At 40.0% G+C, this 25573-nt stretch overlaps 1 protein-coding gene across 4 annotated transcripts in view; it reads right to left on the bottom strand.

Moving 5' to 3' along the window:
• Positions 1 to 25573, bottom strand: part of LOC115452746 (nuclear pore complex protein Nup98-Nup96) — a 66823-nt gene that overhangs the window by 27022 nt on the left and 14228 nt on the right. For all 4 annotated transcript variants that reach the window (XR_005112273.1, XM_037438013.1, XM_037438072.1 and 1 more), the window contains exons 12-33: positions 24965 to 25096; positions 22745 to 22864; positions 20798 to 20903; positions 19071 to 19186; positions 18637 to 18779; positions 18303 to 18511; positions 17195 to 17259; positions 16289 to 16334; positions 15668 to 15801; positions 14396 to 14503; positions 13607 to 13726; positions 12479 to 12629; positions 11573 to 11675; positions 9678 to 9792; positions 8665 to 8829; positions 8260 to 8322; positions 6474 to 6572; positions 5380 to 5520; positions 4886 to 4975; positions 4107 to 4235; positions 1909 to 2024; positions 1101 to 1265 (exon numbers count right to left, since the gene is read on the bottom strand). Coding sequence is in view for 3 of the 4 variants with exons in the window: in XM_037438013.1 (XP_037293910.1) it covers positions 1101 to 1265; positions 1909 to 2024; positions 4107 to 4235; positions 4886 to 4975; positions 5380 to 5520; positions 6474 to 6572; positions 8260 to 8322; positions 8665 to 8829; positions 9678 to 9792; positions 11573 to 11675; positions 12479 to 12629; positions 13607 to 13726; positions 14396 to 14503; positions 15668 to 15801; positions 16289 to 16334; positions 17195 to 17259; positions 18303 to 18511; positions 18637 to 18779; positions 19071 to 19186; positions 20798 to 20903; positions 22745 to 22864; positions 24965 to 25096 (2636 nt within the window). In the remaining variant the exon portion in view is untranslated. The remainder of the gene's footprint in view (positions 1 to 1100; positions 1266 to 1908; positions 2025 to 4106; positions 4236 to 4885; positions 4976 to 5379; positions 5521 to 6473; positions 6573 to 8259; positions 8323 to 8664; positions 8830 to 9677; positions 9793 to 11572; positions 11676 to 12478; positions 12630 to 13606; positions 13727 to 14395; positions 14504 to 15667; positions 15802 to 16288; positions 16335 to 17194; positions 17260 to 18302; positions 18512 to 18636; positions 18780 to 19070; positions 19187 to 20797; positions 20904 to 22744; positions 22865 to 24964; positions 25097 to 25573) is intronic.

Below are 25573 nucleotides of genomic sequence, written 5' to 3'. Positions count from 1 at the left end.
GCGAACGGCAAACTCGTCTCGTCATTCAAAGTAATAACAAAAAGTAACGTGTGTCGCGTTTCTGACAGACTGTGTACCTAAACGGTTTCAACAGGCCGGCACAATAGGGGACAGGCCTGTGATTGATTTTGTACATTATTCTATATGTAATGGCTTTTAATACGAAAAAGAAGCACTCCTGCGAAAACAGCATAAAAATTGGTTAAAAAATGAGCGAGTAATTCATATTTAAAATATTGTAATGTGCAGAAGTGGCCGCGATGTGGGGATATCGCTTCATCTCTTTCTTTCGCACGCGTCGTAATTCCCGATGACGTCACATGTGGGTATTTTGTCTCTTTCCTGTTTCTTGTTAATACTTTCACCGAAATTCAAATACTTATAACTTGTTGATTTTTCACCGGATTTTAATAGTTTCTTCTGTGTCATAATTTACATTATGTAAATATTTGATAATTGTTAAGAACAAAAATGAGTCCGGTACCCTATTGTGTCGACTGAGGGGTGATCATCTCTCGTCAGTCGACATTCTGTTGGACTCCACTTACCATCAGGTGCACTGGGGTCGCATTTTCGTACACCTAAAAAAATTGTTTAGCGCGATATGGCCAGTGCGTGATTGTAATTCTTACTGAAAGTGTGATGCTGCGACTAATTCTCTTAGAGTAGATCTTCAACTTATAAGCAATCAAAGCTATGGACAAACATACATACATACATAACATCACGCATTTATCCCCGAAGGGGTATGCAGAGGCGCAACTAGGGCACCCACTTTTCGCCAAGTATGTTCCGTCCCGTGATGTGATAGGGGGCGAGCCTATCGCCATATCGGGCACAAATTCCAGACTCCGGGCTGATACTGAGCAGAAAAACCCAAATATCATTTTGCCCGACCCGGGATTCGAACCCAGGACCTCAGAGCGCTATTGTACCGGACAAGCAATACAACTACGCCACCGAGGCAGGCAGCTATGGACAAACACCTGAGTTATTTTGTAACTACAGCGGTTAAGGTAGCTACCGTTGCTGCCACGTCTCAAAAACACAACCTGTATATCTATTACAGAAGTATCTTATCTATGGTCGATCCACAGTACCTTAACTTTGTGGTTCTGTTTGGAGGCGTGTTTGAGAAACTCCTTGAGGGTTGACAGTCTCGCCTGAGGGTCCGGCTTGAGCGTCAGTCGCGGACACTGCTCGCCAGACACTTCCGAGAACGTCGAATACTCCAGCAGTGTGTTTAGGTAGGGTTCTAGAATATTCTGCAATGATATAATGTTTGTTATAACATTAATGTCGAATTTTGTAGAAGATATTTGTATATTTATTAATATACGAAAGAGCGATTTGAACAACAAATAATTTTACTTATTTGACTAATATTTTTTATTGACATCCAAGTTTACACTTAGACTCGAGTTCTAATATCATGAGCGCCACTCCGTACACAACCACAAGCTGTCAATATTGACCATACTAAAGTCAGTTTGAATGGATTGCAATTCAATTCAGTTGACAGTGAATGTTCGGCACGCCAAATCTAGTACGTAATACATATATATCGATGGAATAGCGCCTGTGGAGTATTATATAAAATGTGGAATAGAAGAGCCATGTGGCATAAAAATCAATGTGATATAAAAACAAGTATGGAAAATGAATCATGTGGTACATAAACAAGTATGGAAATTAATCATGTAGTATAAAAACAAGCTATGTAAAAATAATTACGAGGTATATAAACAAGTATAGAAAAATAATCATGTGGTATATAAACAAGTATAGAAAAATAATCATTTGGTATATAAACAAATATAGAAAAATAATCATGTGGTATAAAAACAAATATAGAAAAATTGTAGTATAAAATTGAGAAAGTGTTAAGACAAGTGGTGTACAACTAGCCTGTATATTGTAGTCCTGGTCTCGGTGCGCGAGCTGCAGCCGCGCCGCGACGGGCTCCGACCAGTCGTACGGCCCGCGCCCGCGCACGTAGCGGCACAGCGAACTCAGATCCGCACCTGCCACCGATATCAACCCATTTAGCATCGGAATGTTTGCCGGCAAACATGACAGATACATGACATTACGCGTGTCACGGAAAAATAACCTTATTATGTGGTATATAATAAGGTTATATTCCCGTGACACACGTAATGTCATGTAGCCGTCATGTTTGCCAGCAAACATTCCGCTGGTAAATGGGCTAACTATGTCGTTACATTTGTTGTCAGTACGGCGACATAATGTAATTAATACAATGTCAGCCCTATATTATATACTGTTACACTGCTGGGCCTTCTCTACTACTGAGGGATTAGGCCTTAGTCCACCACGCTGTAGTGCGGGCAGACTTCACACACCCTCAAAATTCCTATAGAGAACTTCTCAGGTGTGCAGGTTTCCTCACGACGTTTTCCTTCACCGTTAAAGCAAGCGGTAATTCACAAATTCACACATAATTTTGAAAAGTCAGAGGTGTGTTTGGGATTTGAACCTGCGAACATTCGTCTCGGCAGTCCGTTCCACAACCAACTAGGCTATCGCCGCTTTTGTAATTAATATAAATGAACGAAATGCACACACTTTTATCCCCTAAGGGATGGGCAGTGTTATAACTAATGCATTTGATATACGTCATGTGTATTCCGTCCCATGATGTGGTAGAAGACGAATCCTCCGCCGTATTGGGCATAAGTGGCGATAGCCTAGTTGGGTGTGGAACGGACTGCCAAGACGAATGTCCGCAGGTTCAAATCCCAAAGGCACACACCTCTGACTTGTCTAAAAAATCATGCGTGTATTCTTTGTGAATTTATCGTTCGCTTTAACGGTGAAGGAAAACATCGTGAGGAAACCTGCACATCTGAGAAGTTCTCTATAGGAATTTCGAAGGTGTGTGAAGTCTACCAATCCGCACTACAGCGTGGTGGACTAAGGCCTAATCCCTCTCAGTAGTAGAGGAGGCCCGTGCTCAGCAGTGGGCAAGTATATAATACAGGGCTGATATTATTATTATTATTATTGGGCATAAAACTACACTCTGGGTTGACACTGAGTAGAAAAATCCAATATCACTTTGACCGACCCGGGGGTCGAATCCAAGACCTCAACATTGCAGCCGTACTTTAATACAACTACGCTACCGTGGCAGTGTTATTAAAATAAATAAAACTATGTGTATTTATTTTAATAAGTATTTACAACTGAATGATTTTATTCTTACGAAATAGTTTCCTAAATTTTTCTTCAGCATTTTTAATCAGGGGGTAAGTGGAATCGGTTTTTTTTGTTGCTTTGAATGACGAGACGAGCTTGCCGTTCGCTTGATAAGCGATACGATCCATAAACAGTAGAAACATCAACACCTTGAATTACAAAGTGTTTGGTATTCCACTGCGCTCGTCTGAGACATGAGATGTTAAATATGTCCAGTAGTTACACTGGCCACAATGTTCAAACCTACAACAGTGACTACACACTGCTTGACAGAAATAGACATTGCGGTGGTATCTACCCAGGACTTACACATATGAGAGATCTAACAGTAAAAGTTGAGTATAACTGGCATTTATATAGCGCTAGACTTTGCCGCGTGACGTCCGTTTCAACGTGTAGTCATCCACATAAACGAATAAAATCAAAATCTGTATTGAAATTGTTGTAAACATGGTATATGTTCTTAGTAATTAAATAAAGTTAGTAAAAAGATGTTATTGACATGAGTGTTTATTTCGGACTAAAGAGAAGTAACTATGGCAAACAAAACACAAATAGTTCTAAAAATAGAACATATAAAAAATAATAAGTCACGACGCGAAGGTTACAATCTCCAACAGAAATTAAACTTATTTTCGGATTCTGTCGCGGTTTTAGTAATTTTATTATCTTCCGACGTTTCGGAGACTTTGCAGCCTTCATGGTTACGGAGAACTGAGGTGTCGTTCATCCGCAAAGTCAATTACAATATCTACCTACATTTTACAATTACACAACTTTTTAAAATTTTAGCTGTTGGTCCGATCTACGCAGAATGAGCTCACAGTGTCTTGAAGTCCAGTGACTTCGCGTAAACATAAATCATTATCAAAATCTGTACTCACATTTGGGCAGTTCTGCGATAGAGTCGTATGAAGTGGGGAACACGAGCTGTCCCGCCGGGCCGAAGCCGACGCGCGAGTGTCGCGCGCGACAGAACGACATGTCGGCCAGCAGCGACGCCTGCGCACGACCTGCACACACGTACTCTTTTAATTTACACATAGTCATACATCGACGGTGTACAACAAAGTCTCATCTGCTAAATGCTCTAGGTACAGTATTAAGGTTTTAAGTTAAGGGGCCGTTCAAGTGTTACGTAACGCAATTTGGGGGGTGGGGGGTGGGGGGGAGGTGTCTTGTAAAACGTTACGACGCGTTATGTAATATTGTTTTTTTTCTTTATTTTAAAACAATAACCAAGGTATTTTAGCGACGTTCCGTAACTTGATTGTGAATATTAGAAAAAAAAACTTGTCACATTAGAGTTACATGACTTTATAGCTTTTGGAAGGGGGGAGGGGGGGGGGGTCAAAAATCTTAAAAAAATTGCGTTACGTAATACTTGAACGGCACCTGAGTGAAAATATAAATATCAATAGTAAAAAAATACATAAAACTTTAAGGAAAAATCCATATTTTACTTATATTTTTGGAAGTCTGACATATAATTCTAACCCTATATTATATACTTGCCCACTGCTGCACGGCCTCCTCTACTACTGAGAGGGATTAGGCTTTAGTCCACCACGCTGTAGTGCGGATTGGTAGACTTCACATAACTAATAATTTATTTGTTACACCGTGACATTAAAATTTCCTTTATTTTTCGAATGTACTATACCTGCAATAGTTTCCTTGAACGGCGGCACTTTTCTATGATACCGCAGCACTATGCTGTGCGGCTGTACTATGAGCGGGGGCATTTTAACTTCTGCAACAACAAACAATATAATTTATAGTACACGTCTTATTAATATTTATACACACACACACACACACACACACATCATTCATTTATCCCCGAAGGGGTATGCAGAAGCGCGACCAAGGCACCCATTCGCCAAGTGTGTTCCGTCTCATGATAGGGGGCGAGCCTATCGCCATATCAAGCACAAATTCCAGACTCCGGGCTGATACTGAGCAGAAAAACCCAAATATCACTGCCCGAGCCGGGATTCGAACCCAGGACACCACAACCACGCCACCGAGGTAGTCTATTTATATTTATAGTTTTAAATTTGTCGACACGGCGATAGACTCGCCCCCTGGACTGGATCCATCTGAACCACTTTGGGAATCGATCAAAGGTTATTTATCAATTTATGATGTACATACCGTCAGTGATGACATCCTGCTCACGTTCCACAGCGGGCCGTATCGACGGCGCCAGCGAGGGGGTCGCGCCCGTCACTGGCGACAGGGACCGCCGCAGGGGCACCAACTGCTCGCCAGACACGGACTCCATGTCCTCCATTTCTACAACAATAGAGGACCGGCCTATGCATGATTTTGTACCTTATTCTATATGTAATGGGTAATAATACGAAAAAGAAGCTCTCCTGCGAAAACTGCATAAAAATTTGTTAAAAATTGGCTAGTAATTCATATTTCAAATATTGTAATGTGCAGAAGTGGGCGCGTTGTGGGGATATCACTTCATCTCTTTCTTTCGCACACGTCGTAATTCCCGATGACGTCACATGTGGGTATTTCGTCTCTTTTCTGTTTCTTGTTAATTACCCCTTCCACCGAAATTCAAAGACTTATAACTTGTTGATTTTTTACCGGATTTGAATAATTCCTTCTGTGTTATAATTTATATTATGTAAATATTTGATAATAGTAAAGAACAAAAATGAGTCCGGCACCCTATTGTATAATGCATAAGCTATACAGGGTCATTTTGATATAGCGTAGCTGACGTCATCGACCCAGTGTTAGGCCGGCGCGCGCGGCGTGACCTCGCTCGGCCCCGAGCGGTGCGCACGCGCAGCGATTTTGTACAAAAATATTAAGTAAACACTGTGCATTATGTATTGTTAAAAATTATTAACAAAATATGGTTAGAATCAAACCTTTTGCTGTTGTAATTGTTTTTTAAATACAAAACCTAAGTATTCGCTAACAACGATAAATATATTTTTATATCATATTAATCTTATTAATATAAATGCGAAAGTTTGTGAGAATGGCTGTATGTATGTTTGTTCCTCTTTCACGAAAAAACTACCGAACGGATTTGGATGAAACTTTACAATAATATTGGTCATACATTAGAACAACACATAGGCTGCAATTTATAATGAATTTGCGTAATTTGGTCACAATATAACGATACATATTAAGTAAGTCGGGCAAATAAATCCCGCAAAACCCCTTCACGCGGACGAAGCCGCGAGCAAATGCTAGTTAATATATAAAATGCAAACCTTCGTGGTTGTAGAGCGACGCCTTCATGAGCTGCACGTGGTGACTCTGTCGGTTCTCGAGGCGCGCCAGCTCGCTCGTCGGACTCTTCATGCCGTATGCTGAAACGAGATACAAACTTAAAGTCCACGTAGACTTTGAAAATGTTCGTGCAGAGTCGGTGATCAACTCCAGTAAAACAGCCGGTCACGTTCGTATGAGACTTGAAAAAAATATATATACAAAAAATTTAATGAATAATTGATGACAAAAAAGTAATTCCTTAGTTTGTTTCTGCCTTTCTTCTTCGGGTAGTCATCGCTTAGGTAGCTAGTGAAAGGTTAGCTAGGCTAGGGCTCATGTCCTCACCGGTGAGGATCGCGACGGGTTTGCTTTATATCCCCCCCCCCCACGGGCTATCCCGTGCCGGCTACTTTGAGAAACAGGCTTGTTATCACAGCAATGCTCCGTCCTTAGATATAAAACTCGACGGAGATCAGACAGGAGATATTATAGTGCACGAGTGTGTGCAATACACAAGCATTCTCTGTTCCTTCTCATAGTCCGGTGAGACGGCAATCCGACATGATTGGAGAAGGATCAGGCGATCAACTTCCTGAGTCCGAGCTGAGACTTAGTAATTTTTAAGATGGAAAAACCCCGCCACGATTTATTTCGGCTCGACCCGGGATTCGAACTCAGGATCTCAGCGTGGTAGTCGTACTCTACCTGTACACAATAGGGTATTGGACTGTGTTTGATATCGTTACGTTAATATGTAACAGCAATTAGTACAAAAATGAAAATCATTCTGTGAAAACAGCATTAAATAAGCGATAAGAAATAAGCCAGTAATTCAAGTTTCAAATATTACTACATGCGGGAGTGTGTGAAATGGGGATATCGCTCCATCTCTTTCTTTCGCACTCATCGTAATGCCCGCTGACGTCACATGCAAGTAATAAATCCCTTCTGTTTTTTGACTTACTAATTTCAATGGCTTATAACTTGTATATTTTACACCAGATTTCAATTATTTCTTCTGTTTTATAATTTATACAACGTATATATTTTGTAAAAGTTATTGTTGAAACTGTATCGTAGTAAAGAGTATAAACCAAACAATAACAACCAATGTGAGCTAGTACTGGCAGTATGCCGCTTTAAATTAAGAAATTGTATACTTCTCTTTTGTCGTTGTCTAGTCTTTACTGTTCTCAATAAATCCACTAATCGTTTTACAATCCTAAGTTATTTCTTTCATAATCCATCAGTTATAAATGAAAAAATCAAATGCTCTTTTATTACTACTCCTCCTAGGCATTCAAGACATTATCTATAATATAAAAATGAATCGCTGGATGTGTTGCTAAGCGCAAATCTCGGGAGCAGCTGAACCCATTTCGCTAATTCTTTTTTATATATTCCTTAGTACGAAGATGGTTCTTACGGAGACAAAAAATTAAAAATTGTCTGAAAAAGTCTAAAGACAACACTTTTCTATATTCCCATACAAAAGATTCGTAATAATACTTAAAAGTCAATTTGAACTTTAATACCATACCATAAAGTTTAAGTGTTAGTGGAGGGTTTCCGGGAAGGCAAAACAATTGAGCGACATTAGATGTAATAATGGAAAGAATTTTAAGTGTTTTATAATTTTTATTTTTTGACATAATTGTTGACTTATCAACTTTCTTTTTTTATCTTACTGGCTGACCCGGTGTCCCAAATAGCAGAATAATTATTAAAAAAATTATAAATGAAAGAATCGATTGTTAGGCGGTACAAGTTTAATATATAACTTACCCAAGTTGTCTTGGTAGAGGCTGGCCGATTCCCCATTGTCTTCGGTTGTATCCATGTCGAACGCTGCAACAATGAAAATGAGTTTTTTTATTACTTCGAATGACGAGACGAGCTTGCCTATGTGATTGATTTATAATTTATTTCATTTATTCTGCCCTTTGGTCCGCGTACGAAATCTTTATTTTCACAACATACGCTAAGGATCCCTTATATAATACCGGCCTATGACTGTTAATTATTCTATATGTAATGGTTAAAATCACGAAAAAGAAGCCCTCCTGCGAAAATTTGTTGAAAAAAAGAGCTAGTAATTTATATTACAATATTATATTTGACATTGCCCCCCCCCCCCTCCCGATTTCCCCTCCATCAAATTCGTTGAGTATTTATGGCAGACGGACCAACCTTTCCCGGTCCCGTTGAGCAGGTTCAGCGAAGTCTGCTGCATGGCGAACATGTCCTCTGACGACGCGAGGGTCCCGAGGGTTCCGCCCAGCTGTGCCAGACCGCCCAGTCCTGGTGAGCCGAGCCCGCCGAGTCCTGCCGACGCCGGCGCTGGTGGTTTCGGCGCTGATGACAAAAATGTTGGTTGGTATCTGTCTTTGTTGTAGTCGTTTATGTTTTGATATACGGTGGAGTTATGCGGGTTCGTTTTGACTTTGTGTTACTAAATGAAACTACATGTAATAATATCAGCCCGGTATATACTGTCCTACTGTAGGGCCTCCTGTACTACTGAGAGGGATTAGGCCTTAGTCCACCACGCTGTAGTGTGGGCAGACTTCACACACCCTCGAAATTCCTATAGAGAACTTCTCAGGTATGCAGGTTTCCTCACTATATTTTCCTTCATCGTGAAAGCAAGCGATAATTCACAAATAAACTACATACTTATCTTGAAAATAACAGTACAGTAATTTTCTCGAAATGTAGATGTAAAATAAAAAAGTGTAATTTACGGACAAAATAAATATCAATAAAAAGTAATTTTAATCGCATTGTAATTTTAAAGCATCGGAATGTTTGCCGGCAAACATGACATTACGCGTGTAACGGAAAAATAACCTTATTATGTAGTATATAAGGTTATATTCCCGTGACACACGTAAATGTCATGTAGCTGTCATGTTTGCCGGCAAACATTACGATGCTTCATGGATTAATGTCCCCACTACTCTAAAAGAATATCCCGCGCTACTTGTTGCCGTGCCGGACGGCGGCGCGTGACGTCACGTCAGTAGCAACACATACAGTGATGCGCAAGCGCATGCGGTTGCACGCTCTGACTCACGCTCGCAATTTATCAAAATGTTGCGCATTACTGAGAATACCTATATCATTTTATATTGCCAAATAATTATTATCCGTGCACGTTGTTTCCTTATTGAACAACCTACAGAGATTTTTTTCTTTTGTACCTTGAGCGGCGTTGGTCTGCAGCGCCTGGTTGACCAGCTGCAGCTTCATTACCGCCGGCGTGTGCTCATCTTCCTCGTCTGAGTCTGTCAGACCGTACTTGCTGAAGTGTTCCACCTGGCAAAAAATTAAATAAAAAAATCCTGAACATATAATTCGAACTGAATCTGAGAGTACAATTAAAAAGGAGGATTTATTCGTTAAGGGACAGGTAGAGATGCAACTAGGGGACGAAATTTTTGTCAGTGTGTTCCATCCCAAGATGTGATGGATGCCTGTCGCCGTATCGGACCCAAATCAAATCAATTTATTTTGCATAAAACATGGTAATAACGTAGGCAACAATAGGGTACCGGACTCATTTTTGTTCTTTACTATTATGAAATAATTACGTTATATAAATTATAGCACAAGTAATTATTAAAATCCAGTAAAAAATCCACAAGTTATAAATTTCGGAATGTCGGTGGAAGGGGTAATTAACAAGAAACAGAAAAGAGACGAAGTACCCATATTTGACGTCATCGGGAATTACGACGTGTGCGAAAGAAAGAGATGAAGCGATATCCCCACATCGCGCCCACTTCTGCACGTTACAATATTTGAAATATGAATTACTCGCTAATTTTTTAACCAATTTTTATGCAGTTTTCGCAGGAGTGCTTCTTTTTCGTATTATTAACTATCACATATAGAATAATTAACAAATTCAAACATAGGCCGGTTCCCTATTATGATGTTAAATATCTTACATGTGCAACATGTTTTTACCGTTTCAATGGTATGCAATAACTTTATATACGTACTTATAATTAGAGAACGTAGTTACGCAAATTACCTATCTATATATATAAAAATGAATCCCTATTTCCCTTGGTCACGCCATAACGCGTGAACGGCTGGACCGATTTCACTATTTTTTTTGTTGTTGTCTTTGTTATTGTCAGGAGAAGGTTCTTATGAAAGAAAAAAATTCGAAAAATTGCGCGGAAAATTAGAAAACTTAACGAAAATATTAATTTTCTATAACTGTCAATTGTTTGAAATAACTGTCAGCGATCGACAGAATGCGCGCTGCAAATTCATAGTTAAGACGGGACAACGTCTGTCGGGTCAACTAGTTATTAATAATAAGAAAATAAAGATTAACCCCCTTATTCATAAACGTTTTTTATCTAAGGACGGAGTAAAGCTGTGATAACAAGCCTGTTTCTCAGTGTCCAACGGCACTGAGAAATAGACATAGGGCCGCTGTGATTGGTTATTATTGTTGTATTTCAATATTAGCCAATCACAACGGCCCTACGTCTACGCACTGCGAAGACTGCCATGCCGTCAGCACTGAGAAACAGACTTGTTATCACAGCCTTACTCGGTCGTTAGATAAAAAACGTCTATGAATAAGGGGGTTATTGTTTTTCCTGATTTCGGACCTTGCCCGGCCCAGGTTTCGAACCCGGAATAGGAATATATATTTTACTATATGTTACAGTATTGGCTCAGTTTAATCACTACATAGTATAAAACAAAGTCGCTTTCTCTGTCCCTTTGTATGCTTAAATCTTTAAAACTACGCAACAGATTTTGATGCGTTTTTTTTAATAGATAGAGTGATTCAAGAGGAAGCTTATATGTATAATAACATCCATTAAATAGTGGAGAAATACTGTTATTTTGTTTGTTACACCCGTGCGAAGCCAGAGCGGGCCGCTATGTTTTAATATACAACGTTCACAGTTTTTCTGTAGTGTATTTAGTATCAGCATTGCACCCGTGCGAAGCCGGGGCGGGTCGCTAGTATTTCATAACAGAAATAAATGACAAAATACAGCCTAACTACTCGTTGTTAATGGCGGTTTTACCTTGAACACTTTAATGTTGTTAAAGGCGATTTTACCTTGAACACCCAACTGCCAGTCTGAGGCCGATATTCGATGAACTTCGTGTCGTGTTTGTCGCAAACTCGACGCAGTTTACCCTCATAGTCCATTTTGAGCAGTCTGAAATGAATTATTAAACGAAATGATTTATTTGAACATGTAAAATGTTATGCATTATTTAGATTCCGTCAATATTAACTCTACCACCATTTCGGAAAACAGTTACTGGTGGTAGGTTTCTCATATGTGAGAGTCCTGGGTAGGTACCACCGCAATGTCTATTTCTGTCAAACAGTGTGTAGTCACTGTTGTAGGTTTGAACATTGTGGCCAGTGTAACTACTGGACATATTTAACATCTCATGTCTCAGACGAGCGCAGTGGAATACCAAACAATACTTTGTTAATTCAAGGTGTTGGTGTTTCTACTGTTTATGGATCGTATCGCTTACCATCAGGCTCAACTCATCTCGTCATTCAAAGCTATAAAACAAACTCCGTAACGGTGAATGCTACACTGATGTATCGACCATGTATTAACCGTGTATCATGCTCACCTATCCGGATCTGTGATAGGTCGTTTCTATAAAAAAGAACCATGTAACCTTGAATGTCACACTCATGTAAAAACCATGTATTAAGTGTGTATTATGCCCACCTGTGGGAGTCTGTGGTAGGTCGTTTCAATAAAAGGACCACGTAACCTTGAATGTTACACTTATGTATCAAAAAAAGAACCATGTAACCTTGAATGTTACACTCATGTATGACACGTGTATTACCCATGTATTAAGCGTGTATCACGCTCAACCTGTCCGGATCGGTGATAGGTCGTTTCTATAAAAAAAAAACCATGTAACCTTGAATGTTACACTTATGTGTCAACCATGTATTACCGATGTATTAAGTATGTATCATGCTCACCTGTCCGGGTCTGTGATAGGTCGTTTCTCCGTCTTGTCCATGGGCCACACTCTGTCGAGGGTGACGATGGCGCGGCGGTTGAGGCCGTGGCCGACGGGCGGCTTGTCAGCGTCTTCGGGGTACACGATCACCTCTTTGTTCAGGAAGTGCACTGAAAATGGATGAAATCGTTAAGATGATTCGCGAGGCTGTTAAAATTATAACACGTCCTAATTAGAGATGGTTGGAAGCTTGCACAAGCCTGGGATCCAGTTCTACATTTAATTAAATCGGAACCCAAAAGACCGGACAGACTTCGAGACATTGTGAGCTCATTCTGCGTAGATCGGACCAACAGCTAAATTTAAAAATTGTGTAATTGTAAAATGTAGGTAGATATTGTAATAGACTTTGCGGATGAACAACACCTCAGTCCCCCCCGTGACCATGAAGGCTGCAAAGTCTTCGAAACATCGGAAGAATATTGAATATTAAAACCGCGATAAAATCCAAATAATAGTTTAGTTTTAATGTCTAACATTCGCGTAAACATAAATCATTATGAAATTGTTAGATTTCTGAATATTTGGATGAAATTTTTTTTATTGAATTTGGAGCGTTAATAAATTAGTATTGAGTTAAGACGTTTGTCAAAATTGTTTAAAGCAGTTCGAAATTAGGTAATTCTAAATGAAGAGATAGTAAACCAAAAAGCATTAGTATTTCATCATTATTTTTAACTAGCTTTTGCCTGCAACTTCGCCCGCATGTATAAGTGTTCCCGGGATAAAATATAGCTTCCCATTAGTGAAAAAAAAAATCAAAGTCGGTTTAGCAGTTTCTGACATAAGCGCGTTTAGCCCATTTACCAGCGGAATGTTTGCCGGCAAACATGACAGCTACATGACATTACGCGTGTCACGGGAATATAACCTTATTATACACTACATAATAAGGTTATTTTTCCGTAACAAGCGCAATGTCATGTTTGCCGGCAAACATTCCGATGCTAAATGGGTTAAACAAACAAACTCTTTAGCTTTATAAATCAGTATAGATAAAACAGCTCATATAATACACATTTTTTTATGATTTTAACCTACTAATTTTGAACGTATACTATTTTTTTCTTTTTTTTTGTATACGCACCCAAAGCGTCCAGATCCAAGCCGGCGACATCTATCTCGCAGTTGTAGTACACGTTGCCGTAGTTTTTACGGCCGATGGTTAAGTGCGGCACCACGCACGAACCATCCGGTCTCATGTAACCTGCAACAAACATTGAATGAATGAATGAATGAACGAATGAATGGATGAGTGAATGAATGAACAAATGAACGAATGAATGGAAAACTTTTAAATATACACCAAAAGCAGTAAAATTAATACAATTATGTTATAAAAGTGTGCACCACTAGGTCTTATTGCTAAAAACCGATATCTTTCAAACAACATGATATATAAAGACTTATATAAAAATTATAAGACAAGAAGATTGATTTGACTGCCTCGGTGGCGTAGTTGTACTGCATGCGCGGTACGACAGCGCTCTGAGATCCTGGGTTCGAATCCCGGGTCGGGCGAATTGATATTTGGGTTTTTCTGCTCAGTATTAACCCGGAGACTGGAATTGCCTATCACATCATGAGACGGAATACACTTGGCGAAAAGTGAGCGCCTTGATGCGCCTCTGCAGCGCGATGTTAAGTCGGATTGTGTTAATTAGATCATTTTTATCGTACCACTAGAAAACTTTTTATAAAGCAACTAAACATAAAACAAGAAAAAAAAAGGATACAAAGAAAAAAAAGAGAAATAAAAGAAAGAAATTAAAAAAAAAACCCCTACGAGACCGCTTATAACGCAACTAAACAAAAAAAAAAGAAAAAAATGAAAAAAAGAAAAAAAAGTTACATAATTGGCACAAACTTCACTCACCAATCATCTCGTCCAGCGTCGGTATCGTGTAGTATCCAGGACGCGTGAGCTTCACTCCTGTGGGATGCGGCGGCGCATCGCTGGTCGGCGCGTTTTCTTCCTCAGAAACTGGGAAACAAAATAGGGTTCAATACTCCCTTAATGAGTGTACGGGGTTTGGTGTTCGTGCAAGAAATTACGTTTGGTTACTAAATGTAAAACACTAAAGTCCGCGTAAAATATGGTTTAATAATAATATCAGCCCTGTATTATATACTGTCCCACTGTTGGGCCTCCTCTACTACTGAGAGGAAATAGGCTAATTGACTTAAGTGGCATTTTTTGCGACATTAAGTTTCATACATATTTAAAAACATCTTTTTTCTATGTTTTTTTAACCTAGTCAAAGTTTTCCGAAAAAATATTTCGCTTATAACAATCTGCCTTTCAACTGTCAGTATATTTCAATACATTAAACCACTACTTGAGAAGCGATAGCCTAGTTGGTTGTGGAAAGGACTGCCAAGACGAATGTCCGCAGGTTCAAATCCCAAGGGCAACATCTCTGACTTTTCTAAAATCATGTGTGTATTCTTTGTGAATTTATCGTTCGCTTTAACGGTGAAGGAAAACATGGTGAGGAAACCTGCACATCTGAGAAGTTCTCTATAGGAATTTCGAAGGTGTGTGAAGTCTACCAATCCGCACTACAGCGTGGTGGACTAAGGCCTAATCCCTCTCAGTAGTAGAGGAGGCCCGTGCAGCAGTGGGACAGTGTATAATACAGGGCTGATATTACCATTATTACTACTTGAGATGCTACTCAAGATACTCATTAATACGGCGCCATCTCAACTAAATAAACAAGAACTTGTATAAACCGTAAACTCCTCCTATCTGATGCGCAATCTTCTCGCATTTCGAACAGTCCGGCTGCTGGCCCCAGCGATGCCGGCAAAATTGTAGCGACGAGGAACCTAGTAGAGGAAGTAGGTAGGATATAATAGAGGATGTTTTTGAGCAGGATATGATGCAGGGAGGTGGAAGGGGTATTTGTTTCTTTATTAGATTTTGCTCGCAGTTTTAGTTTATCTGACAGCTTGCTGTTTGTTCAGCTTTGTTTTCTAACAGCCAGCTAGATTCAAGTTGTATCTCAATATTAGCCAATCACAACGGCCCTATGTCTACGCACTGCGAAGGCTGCCATGCCGTCAGCACTGAGAAACAGACTTGTTATCACAGCTCCGTCCTTGGATAAGTAGCGTCTATGAATAAGGTTTGTCTATAACTCACCTGACAGCGTGTCTATGTTCTCCTTATCGGCCGTGGATATATCTTGTCTGACGGCCAGCTCTCGCACGGAGTTCTCCACCACGTCAGGGTTAACGCTCGCCAATGGGGGCTTGCGAAGAGGTTTGGTTGTCAACCTGCGGTGGAAACCATGATGATGAAGTATATGTTAACGATTGCCTCGGTGGCGTTGTGATGCGTGCGGGGTACGGCAAGGTTTGTAGTCAGGCAAAGTGATATATATTTTTTCTTTGGGTATCGGGAAACCCCCGAATGGATACTGGAATCCTCCGGCTTAGCGGCTGCAGGGTCTTGGAGGAGAGTTGGGAGGGGATAACTAAGGAAGGAAGTGTGGAGGAAGCATAAAAACGTTATGGGAGGATGGGAGAAGGCCAGGAAATGTTCGCGAATCATAATATGCCTTAATGCGAATCGGCAACCATGAGGTATACACACTGAACTGTGTGCCTAGGACCGCGGCAAATGCGCTCCCACGCGAGCGTGCATTCGGTGTGGACGCCGAGCGCACAAGAATTGCCGATTGGTAATCCATAGTCTCTGCCTACCCCTATCGGATAGAAGGGGTGATACTATGTATGTATATGAACTAATTCAAACACTTACCAGCTGGCTCGACGTTCCGAAGTATCGGTATTAGACGATTCTTTGTCTGAAAAAAGGGGGGGGGGGGGGTCATAAGTTTCGTTTCGTCACACGGCAAAATCTAAGAGTATTAAAACACGTAAGCATTAATTGTAAACAAAAATTCTCTCTGAATCTCGCTGACAAGGCGACGTCCAGAATGGAGACTTCTTACACAACTACAGGTGGACGCCTTCAAAGGCCTTCTGCCTTTGAGCATCGTGAGGAAATTGATAAGAAACCAGCCAAAGATCCGTCCATCAGCAGCCATGAATTATCACGCCGGCGGGTTACTGACGTGCCCAAATTGCGCTCGTACTTTCGTTAATAAAACTAGCTATATAAGTCACGTGAGAGCGCATCCAAGGACAGCAGCGGGACTAGAGAATACCGAGCCTCAGCTCAAGTTATATACGCCTGACCAGTTTCTAGTTGTCGTGGCCGAAATGGGCTATAAGACATCATGAAACAAAAATTAATTGTAGTGTGTATATAATGCAAAAAATGTGACGTCACACCAAAAGACAGGGCTGCATATGAGGCCACCTGGGGTGGGGTAATCATCAGCCCGTTGCAGTCCACTGCTGGACGTAGACCTCTCTCAAGGTACGCCACGGAATCCAGTCTGCTGCTCTATGCATCCAGTCGCTACCCTCTTCTGCAAGTCGTCCCGCCAATTCGCCAGAGGACGTCCCACACTACGTTTTCCGAGACGCGGTCTCCACTCCGGAATACGCTTACACCAGGGGGGGGGGGACTGGTGTAAGGGATCATTAAATGCGTGTGACGTAACTTATAGATGACCAATTACTATATTAAACTTTAGATTATCAAATATTTTTGGTATTATTATTGAATAATCGCTAAGGAAATAATACAAAAACTCACCCAAATTATTACTATCTAAGTCCACTGGTTTCTCTTTCTCGATCATCTGCTTTGGCGAACTCAACCTAATGACAAAAAAAACATTAATTTTCGTTTTCATTAAGATAGGTATTACCTAAAAAAATTTCATGATTCCTTAGAGGGTTGTGCACTTGTATGGAAATTTCAAATTAATTTATTCCTTACTAGCTTTTGCTCGCGGCTTCGCCCGCGTGAAGGAGTTTTCCGGGATAAGAGTCCCACTATATATTTTCCCGGGATAGTAGTCTATAACCTTCCCAGGATCTTATACTATCTCCATACCAAATTTTGCTTTCTTATACCACGTCTTATGTCACGTCCCGTTCCCGTGGGAACGGGATAAAAAGTATCCTATGTCCGTCTCCTGATTCTAAGCTACCTCTCCACCAATTTTCAGCCAAATCATAACATCTCATGTCTCATGGCGAGCGCAGAATACCAAACACTTTGTAATTTATTCACTTGTGATACATAGGTAATTACTTGTGATACATTGTTGAAATAATAATATTATGCTTAGTGCTCTATAATCAGCTTAATAAAATAAAAAAAGCAAAAAAAAAAAAAATGAAGGTGTGTGAAGTCTACCAATCCGCACTAGGCCAGCGTGGTAGTCTAAGGGGTCGACCATTAATCTCGTGATGTTTTTAGTGTCTTTTTAACCCCCTCATCCCCTGGTGATATATGATAAGGTTTTGGACTACCCCACCCACCCCCTGCCCAAAAACACGTGTATTTTTTTTTGGTACATAGTTGACTGAAATTTTTACATGAAATCACGCGATCAACAAAAAAAACACACGTGATCTCATTACGTGTGTTTTTTTTGTTGATATGATTGTTGATGTTTAGTTGATACTCCCCCCCCCCTCCCCGGGAATTTATTTCCCAACCCCTCTACCTGTCGAATGTCACGTTATCAATGGACGACCACGAAGGCCTAATCCCTCTCAGTAGAGGAGGCCCGTGCAGCAGTGGGACAGTATATAATACAGGGCTGATATTATTATACATTCAGTAACAAATATCAAAATGATTCTGTATGAAAACAGAAAAAAGGCATAGGCAAATAACCATCGACACTTACCGACTGTCTCCACGTGTGTTGCTGTCGTTGCGTTCGCTGCGCTGTTCGCCGTGTTCGCTGTGCTGTTCGCTGCGCTGTTCGCTGTGTTGTTCGCTGCGTTGCTCGTTGCTCGCGTGGTTGCGCAACACGAGACGTTTGCGGCTCGGCTTGAGGCACAGTTTGTCTTCTAACGTCGCGTCAGACTCTTCGAGACCGTCGAATAATGATTTCTAGAAGATGATACGATTTGTAAGTAATATTATTGTTGGTTGGTATTAGTGTTGTGTGTAGGCGGCTGTCTCCCTTCCTTCCAGCTTCCGGAGCCTTCTGTCATGAGCTGTAATGTCTGGCCTACCTTGTCCTGCTGCAGCGAGTGTCGCGGCTGGACCCTGAGCTTGGCGTGTGGAGAGGCGACCTTGTAGGCGCCGTCAGCGCGCTCCAGAACCGCCTTCAGCGCCGCTGGGTTCGTCGGCTTCAGCACTTCCTCCGCCGTGGTGCCTGGAACAAGTACAATTCAGTTTTGAAGTTTTTAGTATTTCACCCCTGTATTATATACTGTTTTACTGCTGAGCCTCCTGTACTCAGGGGAATTAGGTCTTACTCCACCATCACTCTTGCGGTGGTACCTACTCAGGCGGACCTACTCTCGCTACTAGTATCTATATTTTCTACTAATGCATGCTGTCTCATTAGATTTAAGATGCACATTGTTTTGTACCATATTCTTATTTACACAGAGTGGCATTTATTTTGTTTCTGAAATGAATAGTGTGTATATAGTGTACGCACCGTGGTCGGGCAGCAGATCCTTGTAGAGCGGCTGGTCGCCGTAGGGCCGCGCCGCCAGCGCCAGCACCTGCTCGTGCACGCCGCGCCCGCCCGCGCCCGCGCCCGCGCCGGACAGACTGCACACACACACACATACAATACTTGTGTCACAAAATCTGAAACTGCACACACACAATACTTGTGTCACAAAATCGGAAAATAAAAATGCTTTATTCATCACGTAGGCGAACATAGTTGCACTTATAAGTCAACGTACATGAGAATATTAAATTATTACTTAATTAAATTAGCTTATATAAACAAAGACAATTTATATCGAAAATAAAATAAATTAAAAATGTACTTAGTAAACAAAGAAGCCAGCTCGGACTGGTAGGGAAGAAGAAATAAAATGATGTGTATATGATGTATATAATAAAATAACATAGATCATTTGCTCATCAAAGATTGCACACTCACATACAATGACAAAATCGGAAAATAAAATAACATAGATCATTTGCACGCCAGATTTATATTATGTTCGTTATGAATGTAACTCTGTGTAAAATTTATCTGTTGTCTGTATCTGTACCTATAAATAAATAAATAAACAAATTTGCTTGTCAAAGATGCGCTCCACTACTCTACTTGATCACTTACAGTGCGCGTGAGATATGTACGTCGTATAAATTCTAAAATAGAAGAAATCATTGAAATCTGGTAAAGAATCCACAAGTTATAAGCCATTGAAATTTGGTAGTACGGCTGAGTGTCAAAATTCAGAAGAGATGAATTACTTGCATGTGACGTCAGCGGGCATTATTATACGTGCGAAAGAGATGGAGCGATATCCCCACTCCACACACGCACGTAGCAATATTTGAAACTAGCTTTTGCCCGCGGCTCCGCCCGCGTTATAAAGTTTTTCAGGCTAAAGTTTTCCGTTATAAAAGTAGTAGTTTCCCGGGAGCCTATGTTCTTCCCAGGGTCTCAAACTGTCTCCATACCAAATTTCATCTTAATACGTTGGGTAGTTTTTGAGTTTAACACGTTCAGGCAGACAGATGCAGCAGGGGACTTTGTTTTATAATATATTTTAAGAGGAACAATCCCGTCATACATCATTGTTGCATAACTTTAACCGTCTACGCAGCGCACGCAACGGAAGCTCTCAAAACTAATAATTTTTCCCCGTTTTTGCAACATGTTTCATTACTGCTCCGCTCCTATTGGGTATAGCGTGATGATATATAGCCTATAGTACTCCACGAACAGAGGGCTATCCAACGCAAAAAGAACTTTTCAGTTTGGACCGGTAGTTCGAGATTAGCCATTACTGCTCCGCTCCTGTTGGGTATAGCGTGATGATATATAGCCTATAGCACTCCACGAACAAAGGGCTATCTAACGCAAAAAGATTTTTTCAGTTTGGACCGGTAGTTCCTGAGATTAGCGCGTTCAAACAAACAAACAAACTCTTCAGCTTTATATAATAGTATAGATTTGAATTAACGCCACAATTCTTGTCGAATTTTAATGCTGTTTTAACAGGATTTTAATGTATTAATTGCTATTACATATTCAAAAATGTATAAATCAAACTGTCAAATACACTATGAGAATTTTTATTCTTTTAATTTACTTGAAATAACTTTGTTATTAATCATATTATAAAAATAAATTATACCTTAAAAATTCTTTTACGCATGCAAATGAAACATAATCTAGTGGTAAAGTCTACTCACTTGCCCAGAGCGCTGTTGTTGGCATTCAGACCTCCCAACCCAAATGCAGAACTCCCCAGCGTGCTCGTGTTGTTGAACATGCCTGTACTGAGGCCGCTGTCCAAACCTACAATTGACAACATTTCATATTTTCAACATACTCAAATATTTATATTTTATTAAATTATTATTATTTAAACTAGATCTAAAATTATGAGACCCATATTTTCTCTTTTTGCAAAACTCAGATATTTTCATTCATGATTTTTACTTTTAATTTTGTTTTGTTCTAAAACGACGTAAGCACCAAATGACGTCATATATACGGCTCAAGACGTAATGACCTTTGCTTAGAAGTGAAGTGACTTTATTTGTTTCTCTCTCTCTTTCTCTCTCTCTGTTTGAAAGTGACAGTTGTGACGTATCTATTGTAATATTGACATTTGACATTGATAAATGACGGCGTCTTAGTTTTTTTTTAATAAATAGTAAGGTGGACCAAGGAACTATTTCATTCAACCGTATATGTGACGTCATCAAGCATTTTCGGTTCTTAATTTTTTTCTTCGAAATTAAGTATTAAAAACATATTAAAAATACATAATCCAACTCAGAGTAGAAAAATTAAGAAACGGTATTTTTGTTTTAGGCACGTTTACATTTTGAAATGTTGTCAATTCACAACATTTCATTTTTTCATCAACTCAGACAGCCCAGCGTTGGTGTGCATTAGTTCGGCGTAAAGATCGTCGCCAGCTGTGACGCGGTTTGGGTTAGGGGCCGTTCCAGCATTACGTAACATCATTTTTTAAGATTTTCTGTACCCCCTCCCCCCCCCCTAAAAGTTACGTAACACTAGAGTGTAAATTTTTATCTTATATTCACAATTATGTTACGCAAAGTACCGGAAAGTCGCTAATATGCCTTTATTGTTTTAACTCGAGGGTCCCCTCAATGTTTGCCGGCAAGCATGACAGCTACATTGACATTTACGTGTGTCACGGGAATATAACCTTATACACTACATAATAAGGTTATTTTTTCCGTGACACGCGTAATGTCATGTGGCTGTCGGGTTTGCCGGCAAACCAGAGAGGACCCACGAGAATAGAAAAACCAATGTTACGTAACTCGTAGTACGAACCCCCTCCCCAGAAACTGCGTTAAGTAACACTTGAACGGCCCCTTAGTTATCCATCCAGGAAGAGCGGGGTCGAGAGCTGAAATAGATTGATGAATGCGGGATGATGTGTGCACCCGTGTTAGGTACCTACTTAGTATTTTACATTTAATTTTTTCTACATACTCAAATGTTTATATTTATTTATTTATTTAAGGACCTCCAACGAAGGATACACGGCATGTATAGGCACGTCACATTGCTAATTGTAATAATGCTACGTCATTGTTTTTATTACATGCCGTGTATCCTTTCTTGGAGGTCCTTAAATAAACATATGTAACCCTACTCTAAGATGTTTTTATTACATAGATACGTTGTCCGAGCTCAATACTGGCAAGACGAAAGTAAGGTAATTGTCCGACATTCACTTAGTCAACCTCCAACCACTGTCGCGGCTAGTCGGCTTACTAACTTTTGTATTTTTATAAATAAAATGCCTTCCTGTGTTTTTAGACGATGTACAAATTATAATCCAACTGTGAATGAAAAACGATTCATTTCATACGTTAGTAATAAGTATACACTATTTAACTTATTTTTAACTAATAAATGCATTTTATTCGACTGTCATGGCGACCAGATACCAATAAACTAGATGGCCACGGCGGTCGACGCTCGGGCCCATTCGGGATCACTCGGGTACACTCGGGCTCACTCAGGCCGTATCAATACTCGCTGCTAGGACTGTACAAGTATGTGACTATAGTAAATACTGCGCTGTTTTTATGTGCAATTTTGTTAGTCTATGACGCGTCTATTTGTAACACGTCATTACCTCTACTGACCTGTTTTGAACGTGTTGTTAGCGTTGGGCTGCTGGAACATGCCGCCCGCTGGTGTGCCGAAAGTTCCCGCGGGCTTCGCTTGGAACGTGTTCGCGCCGAACCCCGCGCCCAGCCCGCCGCCTGCACACAAACACCAATCAGATATATATAGAATAAATAAATAAATAAATAAATAAAATACTTTATTTATCACGTAAGCGAACAAAGTTGCACTTATAATACGTCAAAACAAAGCATAAGAATAATTATTATTATTTATACACAACTATTAAAATCTATACTATTATATAAAGCTGAAGAGTTTGTTTGTTTGTTTGAACGCGCTAATCTCAGGAACTACCGGTCCAAACTGAAAAAATCTTTTTGCGTTGGATAGCCCTTTGTTCGTGGAGTACTATAGGCTATATATCATCACGCTATGGCCAATAGGAGCGGAGCAGTAATGGCTAATCTCAGGAACTACCGGTTTGAACTGAAAAAATTGTTTTGTGTTGGATAGCCCTTTATTTGTGGAGCGCTATAGGCTATATATCATCACGCTATGACCAATAGGAGCGGAGCAGCAATGAAACATGTTGCAAAAACGGGGGAAAATTATTAGTTTTCAGAGCTTCCATTGCGTGCGCTGCGTAAACGGTTAAAGTTATGCAACAATGATGTATGACGGGATTGTTCCTCTTAAAAAGTTCTAAAAAATATATTATAAAACAAAGTCCCCCGCTGCATCTGTCTGCCTGAACGTGTTAAACTCAAAAACTACCCAACGTATTAAGATGACATTTGGTATGGAGACAGTTTGAGACTCCGGGAAGAACATAGGCTCCCGGGAAACTACTACTTTTATAACGGAAAACTTTAGCCTGAAAAACTTTATAACGCGGGCGGAGCCGCGGGCAAAAGCTAGTTACTTATATAACTATGGACATTTTAAATTAGGGATAAAGTTTATACAAAAGACTAGGTACAAACCGAAGTAACCAGCTCGGGCTGGCAAGTAGGGGGAAATAGAAGGGTAACGCGTCGCGATCCTCACCGGCGAGGACATGAGCCCTAACCTAGCTAACCTACCAGCCTTTCACTAGCTATAATGAAAGAAAGAAAGAAAGATTTATAATAGGGTACCGGACTCATTTTTGTTCTTTACTATTATCAAATAGTTACGCTGTATAAATGATAACGCAGAAGGAATTATTAAAACCCGGTAAAAAATCAACAAGTTATAAGTATTTGAATGTCAGTGCAAGGGGCAATTAAGAAGAAACAGAAAAGAGACGAAATATCCACATTTGACGTCATCGAGAATTGCGACGCGTGCGAAAGAAAGAGATGAAGCGATATCCCCACATCGCGCCCACTTCTGCACATTACAATATTTGAAATATGAATTACTCGCTCATTTTTTAACCAATTTTTATGCAGTTTTCGCAGGAGTGCTTCTTTTTCGTATTATTAACCATTACATATAGAATACTGTACAAAATCAAACATAGGTCGGTTCCCTATTGGGACAATAACAGTATAACATGTACAATACAAGCTGAGACAAACAAAACATATACTTAAAGAAAAATACAAAATTATACACATTGTGCCAACAATGGGAACGCTCATTCAGCTTCTTGCTGCAGTACCAGCATGACTGATACTGTAGCGCTGATATGTACTACGTAATAGATCTTTGCTGTGCTAAGCGCAAAAGCGGTGTGTCAGGGAAACCTTATTTCGAGATAATCAAAGTTTTGTAAATATAGTTTTGTATGTAAAACTGAGATAGAGAAACTGTTTTAAGGTTTTTTAACAAGTTCTAAACAAGATACCGTTATTTAAGTAAGTTCATTGGATGGGTATTTTTTTAAGCTGACGACATAAAAATCAAAATTTATTTGAGATACCGCTTTTGAGCTTAGCACGGCAGTTCTGACGTTCCGTACACTGATTGTGTTCGATTCAACTGTACTGCAATCCGTACACCTGACTTTAGTATGGTCAATATTGACAGCTTGCGGTTGTGAACGGAGGGGCGCTAATGATATAAGAACTGGAGTCTAAATATAAACATGGATTTGGATAAATATTCATCAAATAAGTAAAATTATTTGTTGTTCAAGTGAATAAATAGGTTATAACAGTGACGTTTTACCATTTTAGTTCAGATTTTGCACAAACAGGTCATATGGACGTTTGTGTCCGAATATACGTCAATGTACAGTGAAGTCTCACCGAGCACAGATGGTTGTGTGTTGAAGCCAAACGTCGGTTGTGTGGTGGCCGGTTTGCCAAACGCGTTGGTGTTGAACAGACCGCTGCTGGTCGACGTGTTTGTCGCGAAACCGCTCGACAGCGTGCCGAATGCTGGAACAAACATTGTAATGTTAAAGTCAAGTCCACACCGTGACCATGAATGCTGCAAAGTCTTCGAAACGTCGGGAGAAAAATAAAATACAAAAAACCACGAGTCCGAAAATTAATTTGATTTCAATGTAAAGTTAAACTTATGCATTACTAGCTTTTGTTAGCGGTTTCGCCCTCGCGAAGTACATTTGCGGTATATTTTTTTCCGACTTACTTATCATACCTTTATATTATGACCAAATTACACAAATTCATTATAAATTGTAGCCTGTGTGGTATTCTGATGTATAACCAATATTACTGTAAAGTTTCATTTAATAGTTTTGTCGTGAAAGAGGAACGAACAAACATGTGGAGAATATCTTATCGTATTTTAAGAGAATTATAATAATTTTTTTTTGTACGCATATCCGATTTTCGGTGCATGAGAGAAAGTTGAAATCATGATGTGATAGGGGGCGAGCCTATCGCCATATC

The sequence above is a fragment of the Manduca sexta genome, chromosome 1 (assembly GCF_014839805.1).
Source record: "Manduca sexta isolate Smith_Timp_Sample1 chromosome 1, JHU_Msex_v1.0, whole genome shotgun sequence".
Classification (NCBI taxonomy): domain Eukaryota; kingdom Metazoa; phylum Arthropoda; class Insecta; order Lepidoptera; family Sphingidae; genus Manduca; species Manduca sexta.
This window is presented reverse-complemented; position numbering and strand designations above follow the sequence as displayed.